This window comes from Solanum stenotomum, chromosome 5, assembly GCF_019186545.1.
Source record: "Solanum stenotomum isolate F172 chromosome 5, ASM1918654v1, whole genome shotgun sequence".
NCBI classification, from domain to species: Eukaryota; Viridiplantae; Streptophyta; class Magnoliopsida; order Solanales; family Solanaceae; genus Solanum; species Solanum stenotomum.
In genome coordinates, this window is record NC_064286.1 from 20,854,797 (window position 1) to 20,881,456 (window position 26,660).

The 26,660-nt window shown below is 34.5% G+C and overlaps 2 protein-coding genes across 2 annotated transcripts in view; both read right to left on the reverse strand.

The window, feature by feature from the left end:
* LOC125864910 (ras-related protein RABA2a-like) overlaps positions 1-26,660 on the reverse strand; it is a 160,741-nt gene that overhangs the window by 82,832 nt on the left and 51,249 nt on the right. The window lies entirely within an intron of this gene.
* Positions 162-977, reverse strand: LOC125863763 (uncharacterized). The gene is made up of 4 exons (XM_049543772.1): positions 882-977; positions 683-802; positions 450-575; positions 162-347 (listed from the first exon to the last, which is right to left on the reverse strand). Exons 1-4 carry the CDS (start codon positions 975-977, stop codon positions 162-164), a joined length of 528 nt encoding a protein of 175 aa, XP_049399729.1.

Below are 26,660 nucleotides of genomic sequence, written 5' to 3' on the forward strand. Positions count from 1 at the left end.
CAATTCATATTCATTAGCCCAATCAAACAATATAATCTAGACATCACACAACATATAAAACATCAAACTTAAATCAATCTTCAAAAATATCTAAATCACAATACAAAAACTTATAAAGTAATTCAACATTAGTTTCAAAAAGTTCATAAAAGAGACCTAAACTAGGGAGTGCGATCTACAAAATCATCATCCTCGTCATTGTCGTCGTCGGTGTCCTCGGCAGGAGATGATGTAGTACGTCGACGAGCGAGGTTTAGCACTTGTTCTTTGATTTCTTGAACGGTCACACTCATGCTTTGTTGTTCAACTATTCTTCTCCGCTCCGACTCTGCCAATGCCGATATAAGCTGTGCTATTTAAGCAGACATAGAAGCAATCTGAACATCGTCAAGTGCCTCGGCTTGACGTGATGATCCAATACCTTCTAAGCTTGACTAGAGTCTTCTTACATCGTTTTGAGAGCCTAGACCATAGACTCCACCCTTGTGTGTCCGCCCTATCACTTTCTCTATCCAAATTTGGGTGGACAGTTCAGGTGTCATTTGGATCGAACTATCTAGATTCTCAGTGACGTACTGATGAAACTCATTATGCATATTAAATATAAAAATTGACATCAATATATATACATATCAGAAATATATTCACTATTAATATATATTATTCATATTAAATAACTTACAAAAGTTCGTTCGGCCCTTTCCTCGACCCACACATCCAGATCCGACTCATTTGCTTCCTTCTTCACATGAGTCTTCTTGAAAACCTCCGGTTCAATGGGAGTGTGTCCCAATTCTTTTTTCTATAAATAAAAACTGAAATTTATAACGATATATATGAATCAACTAATTATTTATTTAAAAGGTTGAATTAGAACTTACCATCTCTCTTATAATTGTTCCAACGGTCTTTGCACCTCCAGTGTGCAACGAGCCACCCTTAAGACTGCCTCTAGCCTTTTTGGCTTGTTCAGACATTGCCTTAAACTTATCTTTGTTCCAATACACATGCAAATCATCAAAACCATGAGGCAACATCCAACCCGGGATCAGTATCCCAAACTTTCTTTAGTCAGCTAGACAGTCTTGCCCTCCTCTCAAATGTGGTCACAATGACCAAATTGTACCTTGACTCCCAAGTACACAGAGTCTGAAAAAAATTGAATAGCGTTAATTAGATCAATAGTAAAAAAAGTAAAGTATACTAAAATTATTAAACTTAAGTAAAAAATATATACCTTTAATTCATTAAACATCGCCTGACGTATACTGTTTGGAATCTCACTCCAAGAGTGATAAGCCTGTGTATAAAGTCTTCTAACACAAACTTTTAAATCCCGGGCAGCATCCTTTGCAGGATGCCACCTGCAAAACACATAATAAATAAGTTAGTTCATGAATAATATATTAAAGTATAATAAATAAATAAAATAAACTAACAAATAGATACAAAACAAACTTACGATGATCCATCCGACTAAATCATGACTCTACCAAGTCTGTCCTTTTGGCCAGGAGCTAGAGCATGCATCTCAGCATATGGTGTAGCACTAGGTGCAGCCGTAGATGAAGGTGATACAATAGGATGCACAAAATACCGAGTCAATGGAGGCGTACCGGCCATAGCATCTGACTGCTCGCTACTAGAATCTTCAATCCTCATGGCAGATAACTAAGGAGATATACCTATGGGAGATGGAGTACCATCCGATATCCTACCTGCCGATAAGGGTCATGGTCGACGAATAGCCTGTAAAGGTAGGCCCTCATAGCGCCGTGGAGGCAATGCCTGTGAAGTAGAGGAAGCACTGACTGGTCGACGTTAATTCAGATAATATTGCCGAGGATCCGCCGTACCAAACGGAACAACAAATAAATGAGTATCATGACTAATGCGCTCTGGCGCAGAAGAAAGAGATCCTGGAATATCCTCAGAATCTATGGGTCTCCTAGACTTCTTCTTTTTAGCCTTATTAGTCTGGATAACTCCAAGATGCTCGTGATGTCTATCACTGTCACCGCCTGATGACATCTGTATGCAAATTACATGTATAATATATAAAAATCATAAATTAAATAAAATTAGCAAAATAAATTAACTTACGTATACTAGCTTTTATTCTATTACTATTCCTCCTCACTTGTTTCAATTCCATCATTCTCTCATTCTTCCTACTTAGTTGTTTCATTTTCATTATCGTCCCATTCTTTGTCATCAAATGGTTCATTTTCCTCATTCTCAGATATTTCTTCTTTAACATTCAGTATCCCATCATCATATACTTCTTATAATATGTGTTGAGGATGTTGTAGTGTGGTTTCCAATTCAATATCAACTTGTTGATGAACAAGTGCAACATCATTTTTATACGCCACATCTAAGACATTGTCAATTTCAATTCTTTCCACAGTCTTACTTTTTATAACAACCCACTAATCAGCTTTGTCTCTACACAATAGATATGAAGCGTAATACACTTGTTTAGCATTTTGTACAATAATAAAAGGATCATAACTTATGTATTTTCTAGTGTGCTTAGCTTCAATTATATTATGTTGATGGTCCATCTTTGTGCCTCTATGTGATGGGTCAAACCACTCACACCAAAACAATACAATCTTCTTTTTAGGCCAACCTGAATACCTCACTTTAATAATCTCATGAATGACACCATAATATTCAATAGTTTGGCCAGTACCATCAACATCACCTTGTATGTAGACACCGCTAGTATTTGTTTTCTTGTTCCTAGAAACTTCTTCAGTTTGAAACTTAAAACCATTGACACAATACTTATTGATTGTCAGTACTTGAGATTCAGGTCCAAGTGCTACTTCTTTCACTAATTGCAAATGTTGGACACTTGAGTATTCATCGTAAACCTACATGATTGTTATTTCAAGTAATATAATTTTGTATAACATGAATATATTATTAAATACTTAGTGATTGCACACTTACATAGTTTGTTGCGATTTGGAAAATTATGTATAGATGGCTTCATTACCCCATGTGTTTACAAACAAGCTGATCATTTTACATTCAAGTATTTCGTTAGTTAATGAACACTTATTAATATGTAATTTGATAACATATTTTTAACACTTACTTGAGATATGGTTGAATCTCTGGACAATTAAGCAAAATATGTGTCACAACTGATTGCATTTCCATATTAGTGAAGCCTCGCTTTCCATATTTTTTAGATCCTTGACCATTTTGATTAAAAATTGATATCGGTGGAAATAAAGGATCAATATCGCCTTCATCATTGCGATTGGACCTGTTTCTCCTACATGACACATCATGACCAAAGTAACAAGAATAAAAATCACCAGTTTCTCTCCCAATATGACCTTGAACAACTGATCCTTCAATTTTTCCCCTTTGCTTAATTATTTGCTTGGAACTGCCACTTTTTTTGCATGTATATATGTATATATATGTTAATAAAAGACTTGGTGAATATATATAACTTAGTGAATATTTCAAATGGATACATCCATCTTGTTTGAACCAGACCTCCGAGGCGGAACTCTTGTACAAGGTGAATTGGAAGATGCTCCATCACATAAAAGAAACCACATGGAAATATCTTCTCCAACTTAGTAGTAATAACAAGAATATTTTCCTCCATCCTGTCTAAACTACTCTCCAACAACTTTCTATAACACAAATCTTTTATAAAAAGACTTATCTCTGTGATTGGTTTCCATATCCTTTCGGGTAGATGGCTAAAAGCGATAGGAATTAAAGTTTCCATGAACACATGACAATCATGAATTTTCATACCTATCAATTTTCCTTCATTCATATCTGCCCACTTTCCTAACTTTGTAGCATAGCCCACCGACATCCTCAAATTTTTAACCCACTCACAAATTTCACGTTTCTCATCCAATGTGAATGAAAAGCTGGCTTTGGTCTTAACTATTTTACCATTTTGTAATTTCTGCAGCCATATCTCTTTTCTCCTACAATATTCCTTTATGTCCATTCTAGCTTTTGGATTGTCTTTTGTCTTACCCTTAACATCCATCATTCTGTTAAACAAATTGTCAAAATAATTTTTTTCAATGTGCATCAATGTCGTAGTAGATTGTCCTTCCAATACGGTAACTCCCAAAATATGCTTTGTTTGGTCCAATTATGTTCAACACCATATCCAGGAAGTCTAGAAGGTGAAGCTTCTGTAACTTTAGGTAATTGAGAAGCTCTCTCCCAAATTTGATGCCATGTGAGTAATGGAGGTGGGGGGTCACTTTCAATCTTATTTTTCCTAAATACATTTTTCATCTTTCTAAACTCATGGTCAATTGGCAAGAACTGGCAATGACAATCAAACCATGTATTTTTTCTGCCATGCTTTAAAGTGAATGCCTTACTATTTTCCATGCAATACAGACATGCTAGCTTTCCAGCTGTCATCCAACTAGACAACATCCCGTATGCAGGAAAATCATTAATAGTCCGCATTAAAGAAGCACGCATAACAAAATTCTGCTTAGTTGATATATCATAAGTCAAAATGCCTTCAAACCATAATTGTTTGAGCTCATCTATCAATGGTTGTAGATAACCATCAATCTAACATTTTGTATTATGAGGACCTGGAATAACACAAATTAGAAAGATGTAGGGACTAGTCATGCACATTTCAGGAGGAAGATTATACTGAGTAAGAAATACCTGCCAGCATGAATAAGGCGAAGCAACATTGGAGAATGGTGTGAAGCCATCTGCACACAACCCCAATCTAACATTTTTTGGTTCACTAGCAAAATCAGGATATACATTATCAAAATGCTTCCATGCTTCACCATCAGATGGATGAGACAAGACACCCGACGACCTTCTATATTCACGATGTCATCTCATATGTGGGGCTGACCTCATTGATGCATACAACCTCTTTAACCTAGGAATAAGAGATAGATAATGCATCGCCTTAACTGGGACCATCTTTCCAGCCAGAGTCCTCTTATAACGAGCATGTCCACAAAACTTACAATTTTCTAATTCACTATCAGTCTTGTAAAACAACATGCAACCATTAACACAACAATGAATTCTATCATACGTCAATCCTAACTTGGAAACCAAACGCTTTGCCTGATAGAAGTTCTTAGGTATGTTAAACTCCGAATTAACTAGTTCACCCAAAAGATCAACCATTGAGTCCATAGCTGCATTAGGAACATTCCAATCTGATTTAATATTCATTAATCTAACCACAACTGACAAAGCAGAATGTAGGCTCCCTTCACATAGTGGACGACTAGACTCTTCTAATTGATCATAGAAGCGTCTTGCTTCTTCATTAGGAGCTTCATCAAAATATTGTTTGGGTTCCATCCCACCTTGAACCCCGAAAGCATCACTGATCATTTTATGAACCCTATCATGTTCAACCCTATCATGTTCAACCCTATCTTGTTCAACCCTAATTTGACCATGTGGTGCAAGCATATTATATTCATCCACATGCATCGAATTATAAAACATACCATTCAATCCATCTCTTTCTCCATGATCAATCCATACAAAATATCTAGGCTTAAATCCATTACGGTACAAATGAACCATGAATGTATCTAGCTCAAAAATTTTGAAGCACCTACATGCACTACAAGGACACCGTAATGGATTTAAGCTATTCATAATGCATATTATACATCCACAAACGATGATCCATCTACAAATATATAGATATTCAATTATATTAATAAATTAAATAATAATATTATTACATTAAACTAATTTATATTGTTAATATAAATACTACATTTCAATATCTACAAAGTTAAAGCTTAATTAATTAATGAATACTAATTAATTAAGTTCAAGTTCTAGTTAAGTTTAAAATTAAGTTTATATTAATTTCTAATTAAGTTTTCAAGTTATTATAAATTAATTAATTTCAATAAAGTTCTAATTAATTTAAGTTCAAATTAATAAAGGTCATAAGATTTTCAAGTACTACAAAATTCTAATTAAGTTCAAATAAAATCCAAGTTCTAATAAGAATAAAAATTAAGTTCTAATTAATTAAGGTCAACAACATTTCAAGTTCATATTCCTAATTAAGTTCAATTTATAGTAAATTCAAGTTATAATTAATTATAAGCTCTAATTAAGTTGTAATTCAATTCCCTTGTAAAATCCCAAATTCAAAACTAGCCAGTGCTAAAATCCCAAATTTAATTTATAAGGTCAACAAGTTTTCAAGTTCATATTCCTAATTAAGTTCAAGTTATAGTTAATTATAAAATCTAATTAAGTTGTAATTCAAATCCCTAAAATACCAAATTCAAACCTAGCTAGTCCTAAAATCTCAAATTCAAACTATTAGTCATAAAATCTCATATATAATTCAAACAAGTCCTAAATTCCAAATTCAAACTATTCTTAAAATAACAAATTCAAAGTAGTCCTAGAATCCCAAAATCAAACTAGTGCTAAAATTCCAAAGTCAAACTATTAGTTCTAAAATCTAAAATATAATTCAAACTAGTCCTAAACTCCAAATTCAAACTAATCTTAAAATCACAAATTCAAACTAGTCCTAAATCTCAAAATAAAACTAATTAACTCAAGAAATACCCAAATTCTAACAAGTCTTTAAATACCCTAATTCAAACTACTCCTAAAATCGCTAATTCAAACTAGCTAGCCCTAAAATCCAAATTCAATAAGTACTCCTAAATACCCTAATTCAAACTAGTCATAAAATACCATAATTTAAACTAATCCTAAAATTACACAAATTTACTCACTAACTAATAATCCCTAATTCAAACTAACAATCAATAAACACAAATTCAATAAACTAATTACAATTAAATAGCTAACAAAATCAAAATATAGCTCAATTTGAAAAAGAATTTGATCAATTATTAAATCCTAACCTTAAATGAGAAGGAGAGATTGAACAAAGAGGAGAAGCAGGCGGCGGCTGGTCCGGCAGCAACAGAGAAGGCGGCAGCGGCTGGCTCGGGGTGGGTCCGGCGGCAGCAGCGACGCAGTGGTGGTGGTGAGGAGTGGAGAGAAGAAGGAGAGTTTTCAGAAATGGGGAAATGGGGGAAATCGCGTCTCTGTTTTAGATATTTAATGAAAAGCGACGGACATCGTCTCTATGTCCGTCGCTTTTTTTAAAATAGTTGACCAACATTTTGACCAAAAAGCGAAGGACTAAGAGACACTGTCCGTCGCTTTTTAAAAATAGTTGACCAAGTATTTTGACCAAGAAGCGACGGACATAAAGATGTTGTCCGTCGCTATAGTAAAAACAAATTAATATCTTAAAATAAATTAAAAGCGACGGACAGCGTGGTTAATATTTTAATTTATATATAATTATTTTTAATAAAAGCGACGGATGGTATCGCTATATATATTAAATAAATAATTATTAATTATATATATATTTGGCGCAAAAATTCACTAAAAAGCGACGGACTAAGAGATGTTGTCCGTCGCTTTTTGTCAAATAATTTTAAAAATAATTATTTTTATTAAAAATCGACGGACCGCGTGGCAAAAAATGTCATTTTCTTAGCGACGCCGTCCATCGTTTTTTAGTAGTGAAGCGGAAGGGAAATCAGTCACTTATTATATGCAGATGATACCATTATCATGTATGAACAAAAAGATGAACAACCGAATTTTATCAGATTAATTTTCAATCTCTTTGAAGTTGTGTCACGCCTAAAGGTTAATTGGGAGAAGAGTAGCTTGAGTCATGTTAAAGATGTACCCAAATTCAAGGTTTGGAAAAAATTTTGGGGTGTAAAAGTGAAGGATTGCCAACCACTTATTTAGGTATGCCTCAACATAAAGCACTAGATATTTGGGATGGGATTCTGGAAAAGGCAGAAAGGATGTTTGCACGGCTAAAAGAAAAATGCCTCTCAATGGGAGGTAGAGTGATTCTATTAACTATTCACTGGACTTCGTCCAAACTATGTTATGTCCTTATTACCAATTCCTACAAAAAGGTATCAAGAAACTGGACATGCTTAGAAGGAACTTTCTATGGCGGGGAGGGAAATAAGGCAATGGTTACTATCTGGTGAAGTGGAAGACTGTAATGCGGGGAAAGTTAAGAGGAGGCCTGGGTATCAGAAATTTGAAGGTTCAGAACATAAGTCTTTTAATGAAATGTCTATGGAGATGTATCATTGAGGATAACACTATGGAAGGAGGTGATAACAACAAAATATGGGGAACTAAATCTAATATGTATAGGCACAGTTACAACACCATATGGATGGATAGTATGGAGAACAATTAGAGCATTATGGAAGAAAATCTGATTCTAAAGGTGGGGAGCGGCAAAATTTTCAAATTTTGAGGAGATGGTTTGATTGGTCAGGCCCCTTGAGTGAATCATTTCGATACCTATTCTCCATTTGCACCATTGTGGATGCCAAGGTAGGTGATTGTTGGTCTACACAAGGATGGAACCTATCCTTCAAAAAACTTTTGAATGGTTGGGAAATAGAGAGTATGACCTCATTACTAGAAAAATTAGGGGGATACTAGCCTTGACACAAATGCAACAGACAGGGTTATCTGAAAACACAGGAGGGCAGATTTATAGTTACCAGTGCCTATAAAATATGGAGACATGGGAGATCTTGTAGTGCTCAATATCAATGACAAAATATCTGGAGAAGTTTAATTCCCACAAAACTTCATTGTTTCACCTAGTTAGTTATCACAAAAGCATGTTGTCACGATCTAAAAATGGACATGATGACACCTTTCTTTTCCCATCAAGACAAGTCAGCCTTAACCCAACGAAAATGAAAGAAAAATGGAAAATAGTAAAAATAAGAACAACATAAAGCGGAAAACTTATTATTCTATTAGAGCCCCCAAAATATGGTTGTTATGTGTACAAGCCAATAAATACATAAGTGCAGAATTAAGAAATAGATACAAGTCTCAATCTTTGTTTCTACAATAGAACAAAATGTAAGAAAAGGGATGACAAGAAGGTACCTCTCAAGTCCTTGACGAGCCTCGAGATCAAGAGAAGGAAAAATAGATCACACGGGTCCAGGATCAGAACCTACACAAGTGTTGAAGCAAGGGATCAATACTAACAACACAATACCTAGCAACCAACCTACTAAGCAACACAACTAGCTAGAAATTGAATACTCCTTACAATCCAACTAAACCTCCTCAAACTATCAGCTGCACACAAATCACCCCAACCTAGCAATTCTACAATAGACAACTCACAGACCCAATATTTATAGTTCAATCTTCACAATTCAACAATAAAAAAAATTCAAATAAGTCAATCTCAATGACAAATAGTTCAGTCACACATAACAAGTACATCAATCACAATTCACAAGTAAGTCACGCATAAGCATAAAGTCATAATAATAATCTCTATCCGGAACCATTTCCTATCAGTTTTATAACACTCACCGGCAAAGACCTCGGAATAATAACATTCATCGACAAAGACCTCGACATAATAAGAGTTTCCAGCAAAGGCCTCGACATCATAACACTCGCTGACAAAGAGGTTGGCATAATAACACTTGCCGGCAAAGACCTCGACGTCATAGCACACACCGGCAAATACCTCGACATAATGGCATTTGTCGGTAAAGACCTTAGGATCACGACACTCGCCAACAAAGACCTCGGCATAATAACACTCGTCGACAAAGACCTCGACATCATAAAACTCACTAGCAAAGACCAGGGCATCATAAAACTCGTTGGCAAAGACCTCAGCATAATAAATCACCATTACTTTCACCACGAAGTTCACAATCAATAAATACAAGCAATATCAGACCACATGGAAGAGAAAACAATTCATACAATTCAAGTGTTAGGATAAGTATTGTTTTGATAAATGACGAAATGTAAGGAACACATTGGCAAAGTGATCTCATGAGAAACTGTTTCAAGAAGGACTTCTATTTCATAAAGGAGTTTCATGAGAAGAACTCGAATTGAAATAGAGTTATGAATAAAAGAAGAGTCCCGAAGGAAGTTGAAGTGTAGTGAAAGCAAAAGCATAAATAGCAGAAGAGGCGTCTATATTTGTCAAGCACTTACAAAGAAAAAACGACTGACTGATTAATTCCTGAAGTGCTTTTGAACGAAGAATATAGAAGAATAAATCTAGGAAGTTTCTTAGTATTTGTGATTTTTATATTGTTAGATCAGTGAATTATAAACTGATTCTAAGATCTAAGTCTTCAAGCTGAAGGCAACTCAAAGACACTGGGAGCATATACCTTGGAGATTTTTGCTAGAATTGAGATTAGGGGATTGATCTTTAGGTTACATAAACTCTTGTAATCTCGTTGTTTGTTGAGGCTTGTAGCTATTTAGTGAAGTTGGGGTAAATCCTGTTGAGGAACAAGTCGTGGTTTTTACACCTTTTGAGTCGGGTGTTTCCATGTAAAATATTGTGTTCTTACTTTACAGTCTTTACATTCTCTTTGAAACATGTTAGGCAACTTTGCTCACTTAAGTAAAGTTTGAAATAAAAGTAAGAAAATCTAGGTCTTGTAGAATAACAATTGGTATCAAAGCAAGGTTATCTTATGCAGGGTAACACCTAAGATAAAAGATCAAAATGAATTATGCACTACCTATCAACCACAACAAAGGACAATCAATTGTCAGAGCCCCAATGTTCAATGAGTCTCACTTTGGCTTGTGGAAAGCACGCATTGAAGACTTCATTCAAGCGGAAGATATGAACTGTGGGACAGGATAACAATTGGACCTACTATTCCATGAAGACTGTTGAAGGAGTTCAAGTTCCAAAGGTTGGGATTGACTGGATCTATCAGCTCTTAGGAAAAATGCGAAGACGACAAACATTCTAGTTTGTGGCCTTGAACCAAATGAGTATAACAGAATCTCAAATTGTACTATTGCCAAACAAATCTGGGATGCACTTGTCAATGTTCATGAAGGAACTAGTCAAGTAAGGAAATTCATAGTAGCTATGTTGTTCAGTGAATATGAAACTTTCAAAATAAAGAAAGGTGAACCTCTATTAGAAATAATTACTAGACTCACTAAGCTGATTAATGAGTAGTCATCCCTAGGAAAAGTTCTCACTACTGAAGAACATGTTGACAAAGTGCTAATGATTCTTCCAAAAACCAATTGGGATGTAAATGTAACTACTATAAGAGAAGCTAAATACATCTCCATAATGACATTTGATAAATTTGTGGGAAATCTCAGAACACATGAGATGAACATGGATGACTTGAAGAAGGAGGAAATGCTCAATGAAAACTCATTGGCCCTGAAAGTGTCTGATGGAGAAGATTCTGATTTTGCTAAGGAACAAATGGAATACCTGGCAAAAAACTTTAAGAAGTATCTCAGGAAAGGAAAAGGAAATGAAAAGGAGGAAACCAGTCACAAGAAGTGGTCAAATGATAAATCTAAAGTTGGTTGCTACAAGTGTGGAAAAACTGATCATCATATTAAGGAATGTCATTAATGGGAATTTGAATGGAGGAAAGAAAGAGCAAAAAAGGAAAGGACGTCAAAGCAAAAGGAGGAATGTGCAATGGTAGCTGCTTGGGGATCAAGAACTGAAGAATCCAACGATGAAGAAATAGATGGAACAACATTCATGGCTGTAGGAGATTCAGACCTTGAGGATGATGAAAACTCTGAAGTTAGTATTCTTGATCTTAACAAAAACTGTATCTACTTTCAAAAAATAAATTAATCGGATTGATGAATGGGTTAATTGATGCAGTTCAAGAATTAACATGTGAAAGAGATCAGTTGTTTAAAGTCTTTGCAGATTAGAAATTTGAGTGCATGGAACTCAAAAGTGGACAAACTATAATTGATGATCAAAATAGTTGTCTGAAGAAACATGTTGAAAAACTTGAGTAATCTAACCTAGATCTAAAAACTGAAATCTTAAAGATGCCAGTCAATGGAAAAGGAAAAGTAGAAATGAGTGAAACTAAAGAAAAACTGGAAAATGATTTGAAAGAAATGCAAAAATGATTATTTTTTTGAAAAAGAAAAGGTGAGAAAACTAAATGTAGAAATTTGTTAGATAAAACTAAATCTTGAAAGGGCTAATAGATGGACTTACTCATCAAGAATTGTCAATCAATTAAGTGAGAAAAGGCACAATGAGAAAGCAGACATTGGTTTCTATAATCATAAAGCTATTACAGCTGACTTGTGCTATATTTATGGCAAACATGGGCACCCAACCACTGATTGTCCCGTCGCAAAAATATATAGAAATAAAAATTCTTAATTGGCAACTAATAACTGTGTTAAAACCAATCAAAGGAATAGGAACAACAATTGGCTGCAAAAATGGGCAAAAAGAATATGTATTTGAGAAATAGTTTTCAAGTATGAATTGAGTAAGAGTATAAGGGGACTATGTATTCCCAGAGGTATCAATTTTTACATTGATAAAGGAGAAAAAAAGATTTCTAAATGAGGTATGAGTTCAAAAGATCTTTCAAAAGCAGTTACCTCTTTTAAGAGGGTATTTTGAGCGATTATCTCAAACCAAAGGAAGTGTTATGTATTTAAACATATGAGCATGCCTATATATTATTGGGAGTAGCATTGAGCACCGATAAGGGGACGAGTTCAGACAACTCAAAGTCCTCAGAAACCATGTATGCCAACATGTCTAAAGACTCATACTTTTTAGATGATTCCTTATTGATTTTTAAGCATAGCTTAGTGGATTCACTTAGTTGAGGTGTTCTATACCCCATAAAGGTATAGGACAGTTTTGGCAGCGTGGGCGAGATGTTGCATCATCACGTAGCTCATAGTGATGGTTGTCAGTTAGAGAATCTCCCAAATAGAGTTTAAAGTGTAATTTTATTATATCACTTAATATGTTGAGTTCAAAGATGAGTAAGTATTTCGTAAAGTTTTAATGATGTCACTTCTTTATTCCTTTACATTCAGTTGAGTATATATCAATATCTATTATAGTCCTTTCATTTAGTTATTTGTTATTCAACTATATTACATACTCGTACATTCAATGTACTGATGCCATTTGACATGCATCTTTTAATGATACAGATACAGGTTCTTAGGACCCTTAACAAGAGTTTGTTGAGATCACTTCATCCACTCATCAACTTTTAAGTAAGACCTTCTTGCTTATGGAGGACTCCAATTTTGTGAGTTATTAGTAATAATTTTTTAGGAGTCCTGGGTCTTGTCCCGACACTCATGTTTATACAGCAGTGGCTTCATAAACAGACAGTTTTGGATAGTCTCTCAGTTTCAAATGGTTTATTTAAAACTTATATTCATCCTTTTTATATTCATTGCAGTTTTGAGATTTAGTAAACTATTTTTAAATTTTTTTTTCAATTTGATGCTTATGTATGCTTAAGTTAGTCTTCCACTTATAGTCAGCCAGGATGAGAGTTCACTTGAGGGCCAGCAATGGTTCTTGAGTGTTGACCACGTCCAAAGTGTAGGCTTAGGTTGTGACAAACTTGGCATCAAAGCACAGAGTTCAAGTGTCCTAGGTTGTCTATGAAGCAGTGTCAGTAGAATCTTATTTATGGTTGTGATGGTCCGACTTTTATAAATGAGGGACAATAGACATTTAAGAAAAGTTTCCCTTCTTTCATACTCTTACTATTACAATAGAGCTGTATCATAAGGAACTTATTCTAAATTGTGTGTTTCTTATATCTATTCGACTACCCCTAATACTCAAGGTGGTTGAAAAGCAAAGTCAGATCCTTATCTAGGTGTAACTCTCAGAAAAAATCTTGAGAAAGTCATGAGACTACAAAGGGTCTTGAGAGAAGCCTTTGAGTGAGTTATGTTTTGAGTTTCGAAAGAATGCACTCTTAGTCATATGAATCATGCTTAAAGCTAAAAGCTAGATTTACTATCTTCTCTATACCTTGTTTCAGTTGAGACCCTTATAAGGAAGTGTGCTTTAGAATGCTTGTGTTGTAATTTTCAACCGAAAGATAGCATGAGTTATGATGTTATAAGCAGAAGTAGTAAAGTACCCAGAGTTAGACGAAAGCATGTAGAGGTATAGTAATAGATGGAAGGGAGATAGTGATGATGCAAGCTATGTTATTATAGTCATGCACCCACTAAGTTATCAATGGGGAGTTTTCCCTTTTGAGTAGACTAAGAAGAATGAGTTTGTGAATGTTTCATGATAGGAGGTAGAGTAAAAGTTACTAGATAGGATAAGTTAGAGTATACTTTAACTAGAAAGGAGTTTAAGATGATGTGTCATTGTGTTAGTAGCAACCAAGTGTATGTATTGAATAGAATAGCAAGAGTATTCATGAGGTGATAGATCTACGTTAGGCTTATGATCTTTAATGGAGAGCCCATAATATTCAGAGGGTTATAGAACTAATTAGGCAATGATGTATAGCGAATGGGTAAATAGTACTTAATTTGTGAAAGAAAGTGTAGCGGCAAAATTGTCAGTATGAAGACTGAGAGGTAAAGATTGACTACTTGTCATGAGGTCTTAGTGGGTGTGTGTTTCTTAATTTTTATTTAGTAGTTGTAAGTTAGTATAGTAAGTGAGAAATCATATTGATATTCGGGTTTCGTAATAAACATTAAGCTTGAATTTGAGATCAGTATCTTGATCAAAAGAATGACAACATGAGGGTGATGATGTTAGTCTTGAGATGTGATGTGGTAGACTTAACATAGAGTAGGTGCGGAATTGAGATGTTTGTTGTGATGAATATGAGTGGTACAAGTGAGAGATCCTAACTTTTAGATAAGGGCAGCGAAGTGTGGCTAAGTTATAAGAGTAACAAAAGCATTAAGAGGTGTACCCGAGATTGTATGTAATTAGATGAGGTTCTAATTAATTAAGTTTATTGTTTTCATTTATGCCTGTATTTGAGTCATCAATGTGGACTAGGCTGATGTAAGAATTATTTATTACCCTTTAGAGTTTGGTAGAAAGGATATTATATAGTCAATGATGAGCCTCTTAAATATTGTTCACAGCTTCCTCTAGTTAGGTTGATATAAACATAGAAGGATGTTAGTTGTAGGCTAAGAAGAACAGGTCAGATTAATAATAGTCAGATTAAGTGGCCTTATAAGCCAATGAGAAGAGGTTAAGAGAAGCGTCTTAGAAGGAGTCTTAGTACCTTTTTATGGAGAGTTCAGTAGCCATGAGATAAGCCTTTCGCGATTATTAGAGTAACGGGAATGTAGACCAGTTTACAGATGATGGAATAGATTCATATCTCTTTAAGTGTTAGCTTTAGAACTAAGGGGGAGATGATAAGATGAGAAACCAATTCAAGTGTTAAGAATGAGATAGTGATGTCTTCAGAAAGAGTTAAAGTGATGTATCAATCCATTCATAATTTTGCGTAGTCGTCAAGTTTAGTTATTACTATAGAGAATAGCAGAAGAAAAGTATAAATTGGGAACCTTCTGCTAGCCTAAGATCGTTAAGTAAGATCAGAAGACTCAACTAAAGAAGAGGAAGCTAGAAGGGAGAAAGAGTATTTTGGATAAAAAAACTTTGTTATAGAAGAAGACTATTTGATTTTTGTTGTTCTTGGGTTTATTACAAATGAACAACACAACCCATATTTATACTTGTTCATTGATGGTTCTAGAAATTCTTCTAGATACTTCTACAAAGAAAATTCTACTGAACTTTATCTTCTAGATATATAGATATTTTTTAAGATAATTATCCTAGATACTATCCTAGACAATTGTAGAAACATTACTAGAACAATCCATCATATTCCCAAAAAATCAACTTTGACTTTTCACACTCCCCCTTAAAGTGATTTTTTGAAAACTATCCCACACTTATCTTGGAAGAACTTAAACGAAGCTTTGCACCATGTCTTGGTGAATACCTCAATAATTTCTTCCGAAGTCCTCTTGGTTCTTCCGATTCTTCATCAGTAATTGATCCATGAGAATTATCTCCTTGTTGAGTACTCAGACTCCCCCTTTTTTCTTAGCTTCCTGATAGTTGTACTATTCAGATAATCATCTGCGATGGACAAATTTGGAACTTTAGGGTTCAAGATTCTGGAACCCGTTCCTTCTAACGCATCTCTATAAACCAAGGAAATTTTATTAGGATCAGTCGCTTCATTTGAGTTGGTGATGAACTCATCATCAATTTCCTGTGAAGCCTCATCACTAGCACAAGATCCATCACCACATTCTCTTTTTAGCTCTTTAAATTGTTTGTCATCTTTAGAGCTTCCAATAATTATGTCGACTGTCTCTCCACCTGAAATTTGGCCTTCAAGGTCAACTTCCTCATCTATTTGATATCCATCATCTCCATTTGCTTCCAATATTTGATCTAAGCCAGTGACTGACCTTGATATGGCTGATGATTGATCAGAGACTTCATCTTCCCATATATCTTCTTCAATAGTTTCTCCATAAAGGTCACCATCGACATATATAGCTCCAGGAACTGCTTGTTCAAAATTTATTTCCTTGATTTCTTCGATAGAAGCTATCATATCACCAATATGAACATCTGTAATAGTTTCTTGATTCATACTAATGACATCAACCTTTCACCTCTTCACGTGATCGACTGCATTATATTTCGAATCCTCAATCCAATATGTTTCAAGGTTGATGAAAACCATAGCATCTATTGCTCGTGCCTCAGCTACTAAACACTTTCCTCACTCTTCTTCTTCTTCAACAACCTTTTGAACCATATTACTCTCCTTGGCTTGACAATATCATTTTATGTGTCCTACATTACCACATCGATAGCATCTGGGAGATTTTTTACCATAATAGTTTGAAGGCTCTTTGGTCTTTTCAGGCGAGCTTGAATCAGATGAGAATCGATAGTGTGACATACCTCTTGATTTTCCTTTGAAGTTTCTCCTGTCGGCTACAAGAGCATCTCCTTCTCCATCTTTGACAAACACACTAGCCAACTGCTCGGCAAGTAATTCATGTGATGACAACAAATTTTTAAATTTCTCCAAGGATGGCTTTTGAGCCCATCTTTGAATCGACGTCACAAATGGAATATATTTAGGTTTCAACCCACGAATGACTATTCTTCTCATTCGTGCTTCATTAATAGCTTCTTTCGAATTCAATAAACATATCTCAGAACATAAGTTCTTAATCTTTAAAAAATACTCGGAGATAGAAAGATTACCTTGAGTGATGTTAGCCAATTATTCTCCAATATTTGTAGTCGAGCTTCATTCTTCTGGTTGAACAAGCGATCGATGGGTCTCCATATTTCATGAGCTGATTTACACTTTATAATGTGATTAAATAAATCGGAGGAGATTGTCCTCTTCAGAATGAACTCCGCCTTTGCATTAACCTGCTTCCACTTCTTGTATATGCTACTATTTTCAGGTCCGTCAATAGGAGGACTTGTTTTACTCCCATTCACAACATCCAACGAATCCTCGCCCACAAGGTATGATTCCATATCTTGTAATTGGACTGCTTTAACAACTCCATCCCGAGTCCATTAACACGACCGCTAAAATCCATCTACACAAACTAGTTGAATCTACCAACAACATGATCTTGAAATAACACCCACAAGCCAATTGCAACTATGGCTCTGATACCATGTAGAGAATAGGAGAAAAAAGGTATAAATCAGGAACCTTCTGCTAGCTCAAGATCGTTAAGTAAGATCGAAAGACTAAACTAAAGAAGAGGAAGCTAGAAGGGAGAAAGTGTATTCTGGATAAAAAGAACTTTGTTATAGAAGAAGTCTATTTGATATTTGTTCTTCTTGGGTTTTCTTACAAATGACCACCCATATTTATACTTTTTCATGGATGGTTCTAGAAATTCTTCTAGATACTTCTACAAAGAAAAATCTAGTGAACTTTATCTTCTACATATCTAGATATTTTTTAAGATAATTATCCTAGATACTATCCTAGACAACTCTAGAAATATTACTAGAACAATAAATCATATTCCCAAAAAATCAACTTTAACTTTTCACAATTACAACATCTTGTTGACATTCCTAATATCAGAATTGTGTTCATGACCTACGCTCATACACTTCAAGGATATTCACATTTATGCTCAGTTTCCATAATAAGGGGCAAATACTTTAGGCCATTGATCTCAATCTTACTCCATAAAGTTATAGATATAAGGTTCATCATATGTACTTATTTATATAAGCATTCATATCTCATAGTATGCTCTGTCTCAAAAATACATGATTTACTCTCAATGGCTAACAATATAATGTTATGCCATGCATATTCTTATTTCAGATTTCTTGAATGAATCGTGCTTATGATCTTACGCTCTAAGCTTTTTTAGTGATCCCTTTTTAATTGTGTTTGTGATAGTGATGATGAGTAGTATTCCTAGAGAGCAGAGTGGAAAGTGTTGCTAAACTTGAAAGTTGCTGGTCATATTAGTCAAGGAATTTTATTTCAATTCTTAGTTCATACCTAGATATCCTTGTTTCATGTCAAATAATTTGAGATAGAGTGTGACTATGTTCAAACTCATATCGTTTGTTACCTATGTGCTCTAGTCCAGTTTCAAAACTCTGAGTATGAATCAGTTCTAGCTATATTAGTAGGCATTTTCAGAAGTCGAGAGAGATAGTGATAGTAAATCCTTTCCCTTCTATGTTAAGTTTAACTGTCATTCGAGGACGAATGATTCTAAGGGGGAGATATTGTTACACCCCCAAAAATTTCTAAGCCAAGGCCCAAACTATTCTTTATTTACATGTAAGATCCTACTAGGTGATTCTTAATTTCCACCTATGTGTAAAAATCAATTATTTAGTGTGGGAATAAATTTGGATATGAATTAAGGTCACTAGAATCCCCTAGCACAAAGTTGAGTGGAATGTTTCCGTACAGATTAAGTTTTGATGTAAGATTATACTTGGATCAACTTCAAACGACCATATCTCTTAGAATATAAATAGTTAAGAGGCTCGTAGCCTATCAAACTAAAGGTATTTGAATCTTCTTTCCAACTCCACCAATTTCGCAATAATCCGATTTGTGAGTAACAAATTAAGATCATTTTACTAACCTGATATAGTGTTGTGACGAATTAGCCAACATAAAAACATTAAAATGTGTCGTTTTTTGTATTTTAACCTTTAATAAGACTCTAAACAAATTTCTTGACTAATTAAAGGCCCAAAACAATTATATTTGCATCTCTTAATTCATCATTCTCTTCTCTCTCAAACCCTAAGGTAAAACCCTAGGAAAAATCAAAGTAGAAGACCCCATTCAAGATTCTTTCAATCTTTTGCAACATTCTTCTTCAATGTAAGTCTTTCTCCAAGAATTCCATTTTTTCCAACTCAAATTCCTCCATAAAATTATGAGTTACTAATGAAAATCATAACTCTTAGCCATAGAGATTTCAAGAAACTAATTCAAGAATCTCAAGAAAGGCTTTGTTGATTGTTCTCCTTCAACCTAGGGTTTAAAGGCTTCTAATCAGGTTCTTTTTCAAGATTATTCAAGAACCTTTTTCTTTAGGGTATGTAAGGCTATCATAGTGTTGGACTAGTTTGTCCTCTTGCCCTACATCTACTTTTAAATCAGTAAAAGAGTAATCTAGGATTTTATCCCTAGGTTTGAGTATTCTTGAGATAAGTTGATTTGAGTTCTTCAGTTCCTGTTTATTAAATTCTATTCCTAATTATTGAATTTCTATATGTTTTGCATTAAAATTCTTGATTTTATTCGTTCATGTCTATATTTCAGCATGAAACATATGAATTGAGTATTTTTTAGAGGAGAAATATCGTTGAGTTATGAGTTTCGAGTTCTTAAGTTTTAAATTCTGAGTACTGAGTTTCCTTATTGCTATAAAGATCCCTGAGTTGAGTCGTTCATGTCCATAATTCTACATGAACCCTATGATTTGAGTTATAAATTTTTAAAAGCTTTTTAAAGCCAACACTTGAGTTCTTAAACTTACTTTTAAGAAAGTAAAGATGACTTTTAAGAAAAGAGTTTCTAAAACATGATTAGTATGACAATTGAGTAGCCATCAATGTATGAGCAATATGGTATCTAGAATTACCATCAATGTTTATCCAGTATGACTTCTCAAGTTACCAATGATCATATTAAAATATTATTTTTATATGTTTTTGAGAAAGAGTTTTCAAGTATGAATTGAGTAAGAGTATAAGGGGACTTTGTATTTCCAGAGGTATCAATTTTTACATTGATAAAAGAGAAATTGAGATCTCTAAATGAGTTATGAGTTCAAAAGATATTTCAAAAGCAATTACCTCTTTTAAGAGGGTAGTTTTAGCAATTATATCAAACCAGATGAAGAGTTATGTTTTTAAACATATGTGGATCAGTATATGTTATTGGGAGTAGAATTGAGCACCGATATGGGAACGAGTTCAGACAACTCAAAGTCCTCATAAACAATGTATGCCAACATGGGTAAAGGGCCATACATTTTAGATGATTCGTTACTGCTTTTTAAGCATAGCTTAGTGGATCCACTTAGTTGAGGTGTCTATACCCCAACAAGGTATAGGAAGGTTCTAGCAGCGTGGAAGAGACGCTATATTATCATGTAGCTCATAGTGATGGTTGTCGGTTTGAGAATCTTACAAATAGAGTTAATAGTGTACTTTTATTATATCACTTAATATGTTAAGTTCAAAGATGAGTAAGTATTTTGTAAAGTTTTAATGATTTCACTTCTTTATTTCTTTACATTCAGTTGAGTATATATATATATATCTATTGCATTCCTTTCATTCAGTTATTTGTTATTCAACTATATTACATACTCGTACATTCAATGTACAAATTTCATTTGACCTGCATCTTTTAATGATGCAGATACATGTTATTAGGATCCTCAAGAAGAGTCTGTTGAGATCACTTCATCCACTCATCAGCTTTTGAGTAAGAACTCTTTGCTTCCCGAGGACTCAAGTTTTGTGAGTTATTAGTAATAATTTTTTAGGAGTCCTGGGTCTTGTCCAGACACTCATCATTATATAGTAGAGGCTTCATAGATAGAAAATTTTGGAGAGTCTTTCAGTTTCAGATTTTTTATTTAAAACTTATGATTCATACTCATTATATTCAGTTTAGTTTTGAGATTCAGTAAACTCTTTTTAAATATTTCTTTCAATTTGATGCTTATGTATGCTTGAGTTAGTCTTCCTCTTGTATTCAGCTAAGTTGAGGTTTCACTTGAGGGCCGTCAAAGGTTCTCGAGTGCCAGCCATGTCAGGGTGTAGGCTCAGGTCGTGACGAAACTCAACAATAGTATCCATCACATAAGTTTTAACTATTTCTAGGAATGTTGATAAAACGCAAAAGAGAATGCATCGAGTCCCGAATCATTTTCACCTGTAAAACACCCGACCTCCTCGATTATACTTTCTAGAAACTTTAATTTCTCCCCTCCAAAGTGATTGAACCCTAATCCTCCCAAATTAGGCAAATCCAGCATTCTTCCTCTTCTAAAAGATGTTCATAAAAATTAACAACTCCCCCATCTACTTCCTCCTTCTCCACATTATTCACCCTATTTCCCTCTTTCGGCTCTATGTAGTTTCTTCTCCTATTTGCGACTGCTACCCTGTGAGAAATTTTTTTATTAGAGTCCCCCTCTTTCAACCATATCGCCCCTTGAATTTTTTCTACCACTAACCTCTTTGGCCAAGGCCAAGTCAGCTAACTCATTTTTGAAAACTTGTTTTCTCTCCTTACCTCTCTTTTCTAGCTGCCTCCCCACTTGTACCCATTCCAATTCCCTACTTCGTACACAATTTATCCAATTTTCACCTCTATCCTACTAAACACCTCTTTATTCAACATCCTTAAAGTTTTTTTAAGAAATTTTAACTTCTTGGAAATCCTTAAAGAAGGCCTCCCCTACACCACACAGACACTCCATGAACTAGCCTCTCTATCGATTCAATCAAGAAGACATCCACATGTTCTTGAATCTAAAAGAAGTCTAATATGCCTTCCTCTGCTCCTATCAAACAAGATGGGTAAATGGTCTCAATACCACCGCAGGAGAGGAATCTTGATCAAATTAGGTGCTAACTCCTCTCAAGAAGTAGACAGTAGGAATCTATTTAGTTTCGATTGAGAAGATGAGTCCCATGATTTTTACTATGTGAAAGAGTTACTTGTTAACGACAAATCAATAAAAGAAAGATTGTTAATAAACACTGAAAATTCATCCATGGCCCTGGACACCACCCTACATGCAAAACTCTCCTCTAGTCAAGAAATCCATGGGAGTACACGTTTGCGTGGGGTCAGGTACTTCTCCTTTATTGTGATACATTGCAAAAGATACATTTGTTTTTCAATATATCCCCTCTTCTTCACTGCCCTTTTTTTTCACATCGAATTTACATTACTTCTCATGTAATATTTCTTTTGCAATGTATCAGACAACCAACGAATGTATCTGAGAGCAATGAAAAATCCATGAGTTTTGTAATTGAAGAAACTTTCAAGATATGATGTAATTAACCCCTAAACATATGGAATTTTTGTAAGTTTCCCTAAAATTATGTGTCTTCAACCTGTTAATGTGCTATCTTTATTTATTTTTAATCCTAAGAAGTATACAATTTAGATAAATAGTAGTTAAATTTTTGAAAAAAATTATGAATATAAAATAATAAAATTATTATAAAAATATGAATGTTCGCTAGTGATGATGTAGATTATTTGTAGTTGTGGTGGTTGTGATAATTGGTGCTAGTGGCTAGTACTTGTGGTGGTGATAGTTATGAACTTATGAAGGTGGAGATAGTTAGTGGTGTGGTGACTCACATGATAATGATGGTTGGTATTAGTGATGGTGACTGTGATGGTAGAATTGATTGATGTTAGTAGTTGAAGATGGTGCTAGTTGTGATAATGGAGGTGAAAGGTAGCAGGGATTGGTCATAGTAGTGGTAGTGGCTAATAGTGATGATAAGTATGGTAGCGACTGATAATATTGATTGACAACAATATGGTTGCAAACAGTGGTTTTGATGGCTAGGGTTGGTGGCAATGATGGTAATTGTGATGGCAAACGTTGTTAACAGTTGTGGATAGAATGACAGTGAAAATTATTCATACAAAAATACCAAGTAAATAACAGTATGGTTTAGATTTAATCAAAGTCTAAATCTGAATAGTTCATACTTTAGGCCATTAAGATTTTAACACTTATTTAATTTTAAAATATGTCTTAATTTTTTAGCCCAAATAAAATTTAGGTTTAAATGGGCTAAATTATTTTACCCATGTGACCTTTCTGGAGCGTTGTAACTTTTCCAAAGAGTTGTGACCTTTTCGATAAGTCACAATAAGCATTTGTTTACAATACCCTTTGTTTTCTATAAATAGAGGGATTTTCTCTCATTTTAAAACAACGAAAAATTTGAGTTCTTGATTCCTTTCCTAACAATAAAATTTAAAAAAACCTCCAAAATCCCAGCTTTTAACTGTCACGCCCTGAGGCTACCCCCTTGACGTAACACGGGACCTAGGATCACGAGTAACCCCAAGATAACCCTGTGTTTGGCATAAATGAAGCATACTGAGAATAACTGAATAAAACATGTACTATGCAGAAGCTAAAGCAATGGATAACTGAAAGTGGGGAATACCCAACTAGTCTGAATGTATAAAACATACTAGGAGTTTAATAACAACTGAAAGATGAACTTAACAATACAAGTTGATTCTATTACTATGTCTGAAAAGCTTCTAACTGAGTTGAGTTGCTCGGGCATGCCCCCCAGCTAACTCTAACAAAACTAAAAACTGAATGAAAAGACTAAAGTAAAAAACACGTCTATTGTCCTCGAAGTATGAGGACTCACTACTGAACTTGTTGAAATGCAGACCGAGAATCGATCTATGCATGATCTTGATACTGAGTACCTGAACCTACATCATGAAAGGATGTAGCACAGAGTACGCGTCAGTACTTGGAATTTACTGAGCATGCAGGATATAGATACTAAACTGAACAAATACATATAAACTGAACAAAGCATAACTGAGCAATGACATAACTGAGTAAGGATGTAAATACTGAAACATAACTGAAAAGCTAAGCTGAATGTAATGACCAAGTACAAATCATAAAAATAACATGTTGGACTTGTTTCTGAAGTATATACTGAAAACCTGGTCAAATGCACTAAGAGTCTGACTGTGGGAGCTACTATTAACCGACATAAAACCATGTGAGCTAAACGTGGAGTCCGATGTATACTCCCCATCAAGAGGACCCAATATACCTTGTCAGGGGTATAAAGGCATGACTGGCATGATCACTAAATCTGATGCCTAACAGAGGGGACTTATAATCCTATTGGGGCACATAGTTCTGGGACTATGAGGGTACGCTGAACACTAGTCCAACTCGGTGCTAAGTCTACTCCCAACTGAATATGTATATGACTAAAATGTGACTGATATACTGAATAGCTCAAAATACTGACATGCTAATTGAGAATGCAACATTTATATACTTGTAATGTGACATTCGAAATCTAAAGCATGATTATATGTTTAACTGACCTAGCAAGTGTAATTCATGAACTAAAAGAATCTACACAAACTAGGGTTCTGAGTTTCATACAAGGAATTAAGAAAACTTTCCAAGTAAACATACTATTTTGAGTAAGGATACTACAACACCTAAATCACAACAAATATCTAAAGTTTTAGAAACCCTTGGCCTAAACAAGATATGGAGAATCAAGAAAACTGGCTGAATCTATGGACCTAGTGGATGAAAGGAAACCACTAATGAAATCCCACATATGGTGAATAAAGGTTATGGGTAAGTCTGACTAAGTTATTAGGCTTTAATTGAGTAAAACGACACAGTTTAGGCATCAAAAGAAGTAGTGTAAGTGCCCAACAATAGGGGAAAGGACCAAAACGACCCTGACTTAAATATGATGAGGCCCATCCACTGAGGGAACAACAAGCCGTCGTTTGGACTATCGACCGTCATTTGGGTTCGTTGTTTATGATATTCCCGATAGGGCTTCACTAAAATGAGCATAACGTTCTACTCTGAGATGGGATTTTAGCAAACTAGTGGCGTTGGAAAGAGGATTCAATTATCTTTAATTTGATAGGTCATGGGACACCTAATTCGCTAAATTATAGGACCGTTTGAAGTTGACCCAACAGTCATTTCCCTCCAATTGGCTGCTGACCCTCACCTACGGTTAAACCTACGGTCCGTAGGTCCAACCTTAGACCGTCCTGGTCGATCGTGGGTGGGGTCAGAGACCATAAACATTTGGTCCCCAACGATGGACCCCACCTACGGACCGTCGGTGGCTTCCGTAGTTCTTGCACCAGGTCCTGGAAAGCTGCATTTTTCTATTTTCCAAATCCGAGGTGTTATGAATCTATCAAAGTCTTTTTATAAGTGTGTGAAAAATTAAAGCCCCAAATAAAATTTAAAAAGACCTTCAAAATCTCAACAAATGTATGAAAAAGCCCCAAACAAGAAATTGTTTGAAATAAAGTCATATAGGAAAAATAGGATTCATAATTTACGTTGTGGTTGAGAGGGGTTGTAGAGGAAGTCGTGAGGGTTCCACTTCCACACACATATATCCAATGAATCTGATATTCAAATCAAAAAAAGAAAAAAATGGTTTCTTCGCAAAGACCATATATACAACAACAACAAACCCATTATAATTCAACAAAATAGGATTTGAAAGGACAGAGCATACACAAATAGGATCTATAGGATTGAATATAATCAGAACTTACCATATTTAATTTTGCTCTTGTTAGTAAAACAATCAATATTACAAAAATTGATAATTTGGCCACATTTATTATATACATGCATAACCATTTACATACAAGGTTGCATCTGTTAATAATAATACATCTGATTTTTTACAAATTAACAAAAGACACATATTAATATGATTTCGTATCCCGAGAAAAAATTAATAGCATTATCACAAACATGAAAAATAAATTTATATTCACTCGAAAAATCAAATATTGAAGAGTTTCAAAAATTAAAGTGAAAATTTAGTATTTAAAATCTAATCTATTTTTCGCTTAAAAAAATGGAACAATTTAACATTCGTTATTGAAGAGTTTTGAAGCTTAAATTTTAAAATTTGACTTGTTACAATCGTGAATCATTTCGAGTGAATGATATATCAAAAGAGTCCAAACATCAAGAGGAGGTCATATCTAAATTTTAAAAATATTTAGAAAGATTTGAGTTAGTCTGGATTGATAAAAATATGTTTGTTGAAAAAGATGAACTAATGTGATGTGTGTGTATATATATATATATATATATATAACCCGTTTTAAGCATGTTTATCATGCATAATGAGTTTGTAGATGTAGTTCCTACTTTCTTGTGTTGCATGGAGTATGTTTGAGATGGAGTTGATGTTTCCTCCTAGTTTTGTGCATTGTTTATGACGTTGCATGCATAATGGGCTGCTAGTCTTGAGTCGTTTTTCCCTGAAGTATTTAAAGGTGTCAGTCAAGGACGAATGTTCATAAGGGGATATAATGTAACGACCCGGAAAATGAGTAGGTTGAACTAGAGCCTTAACGTAAGGGTTAGTGTGTAAGGGTTAGTGT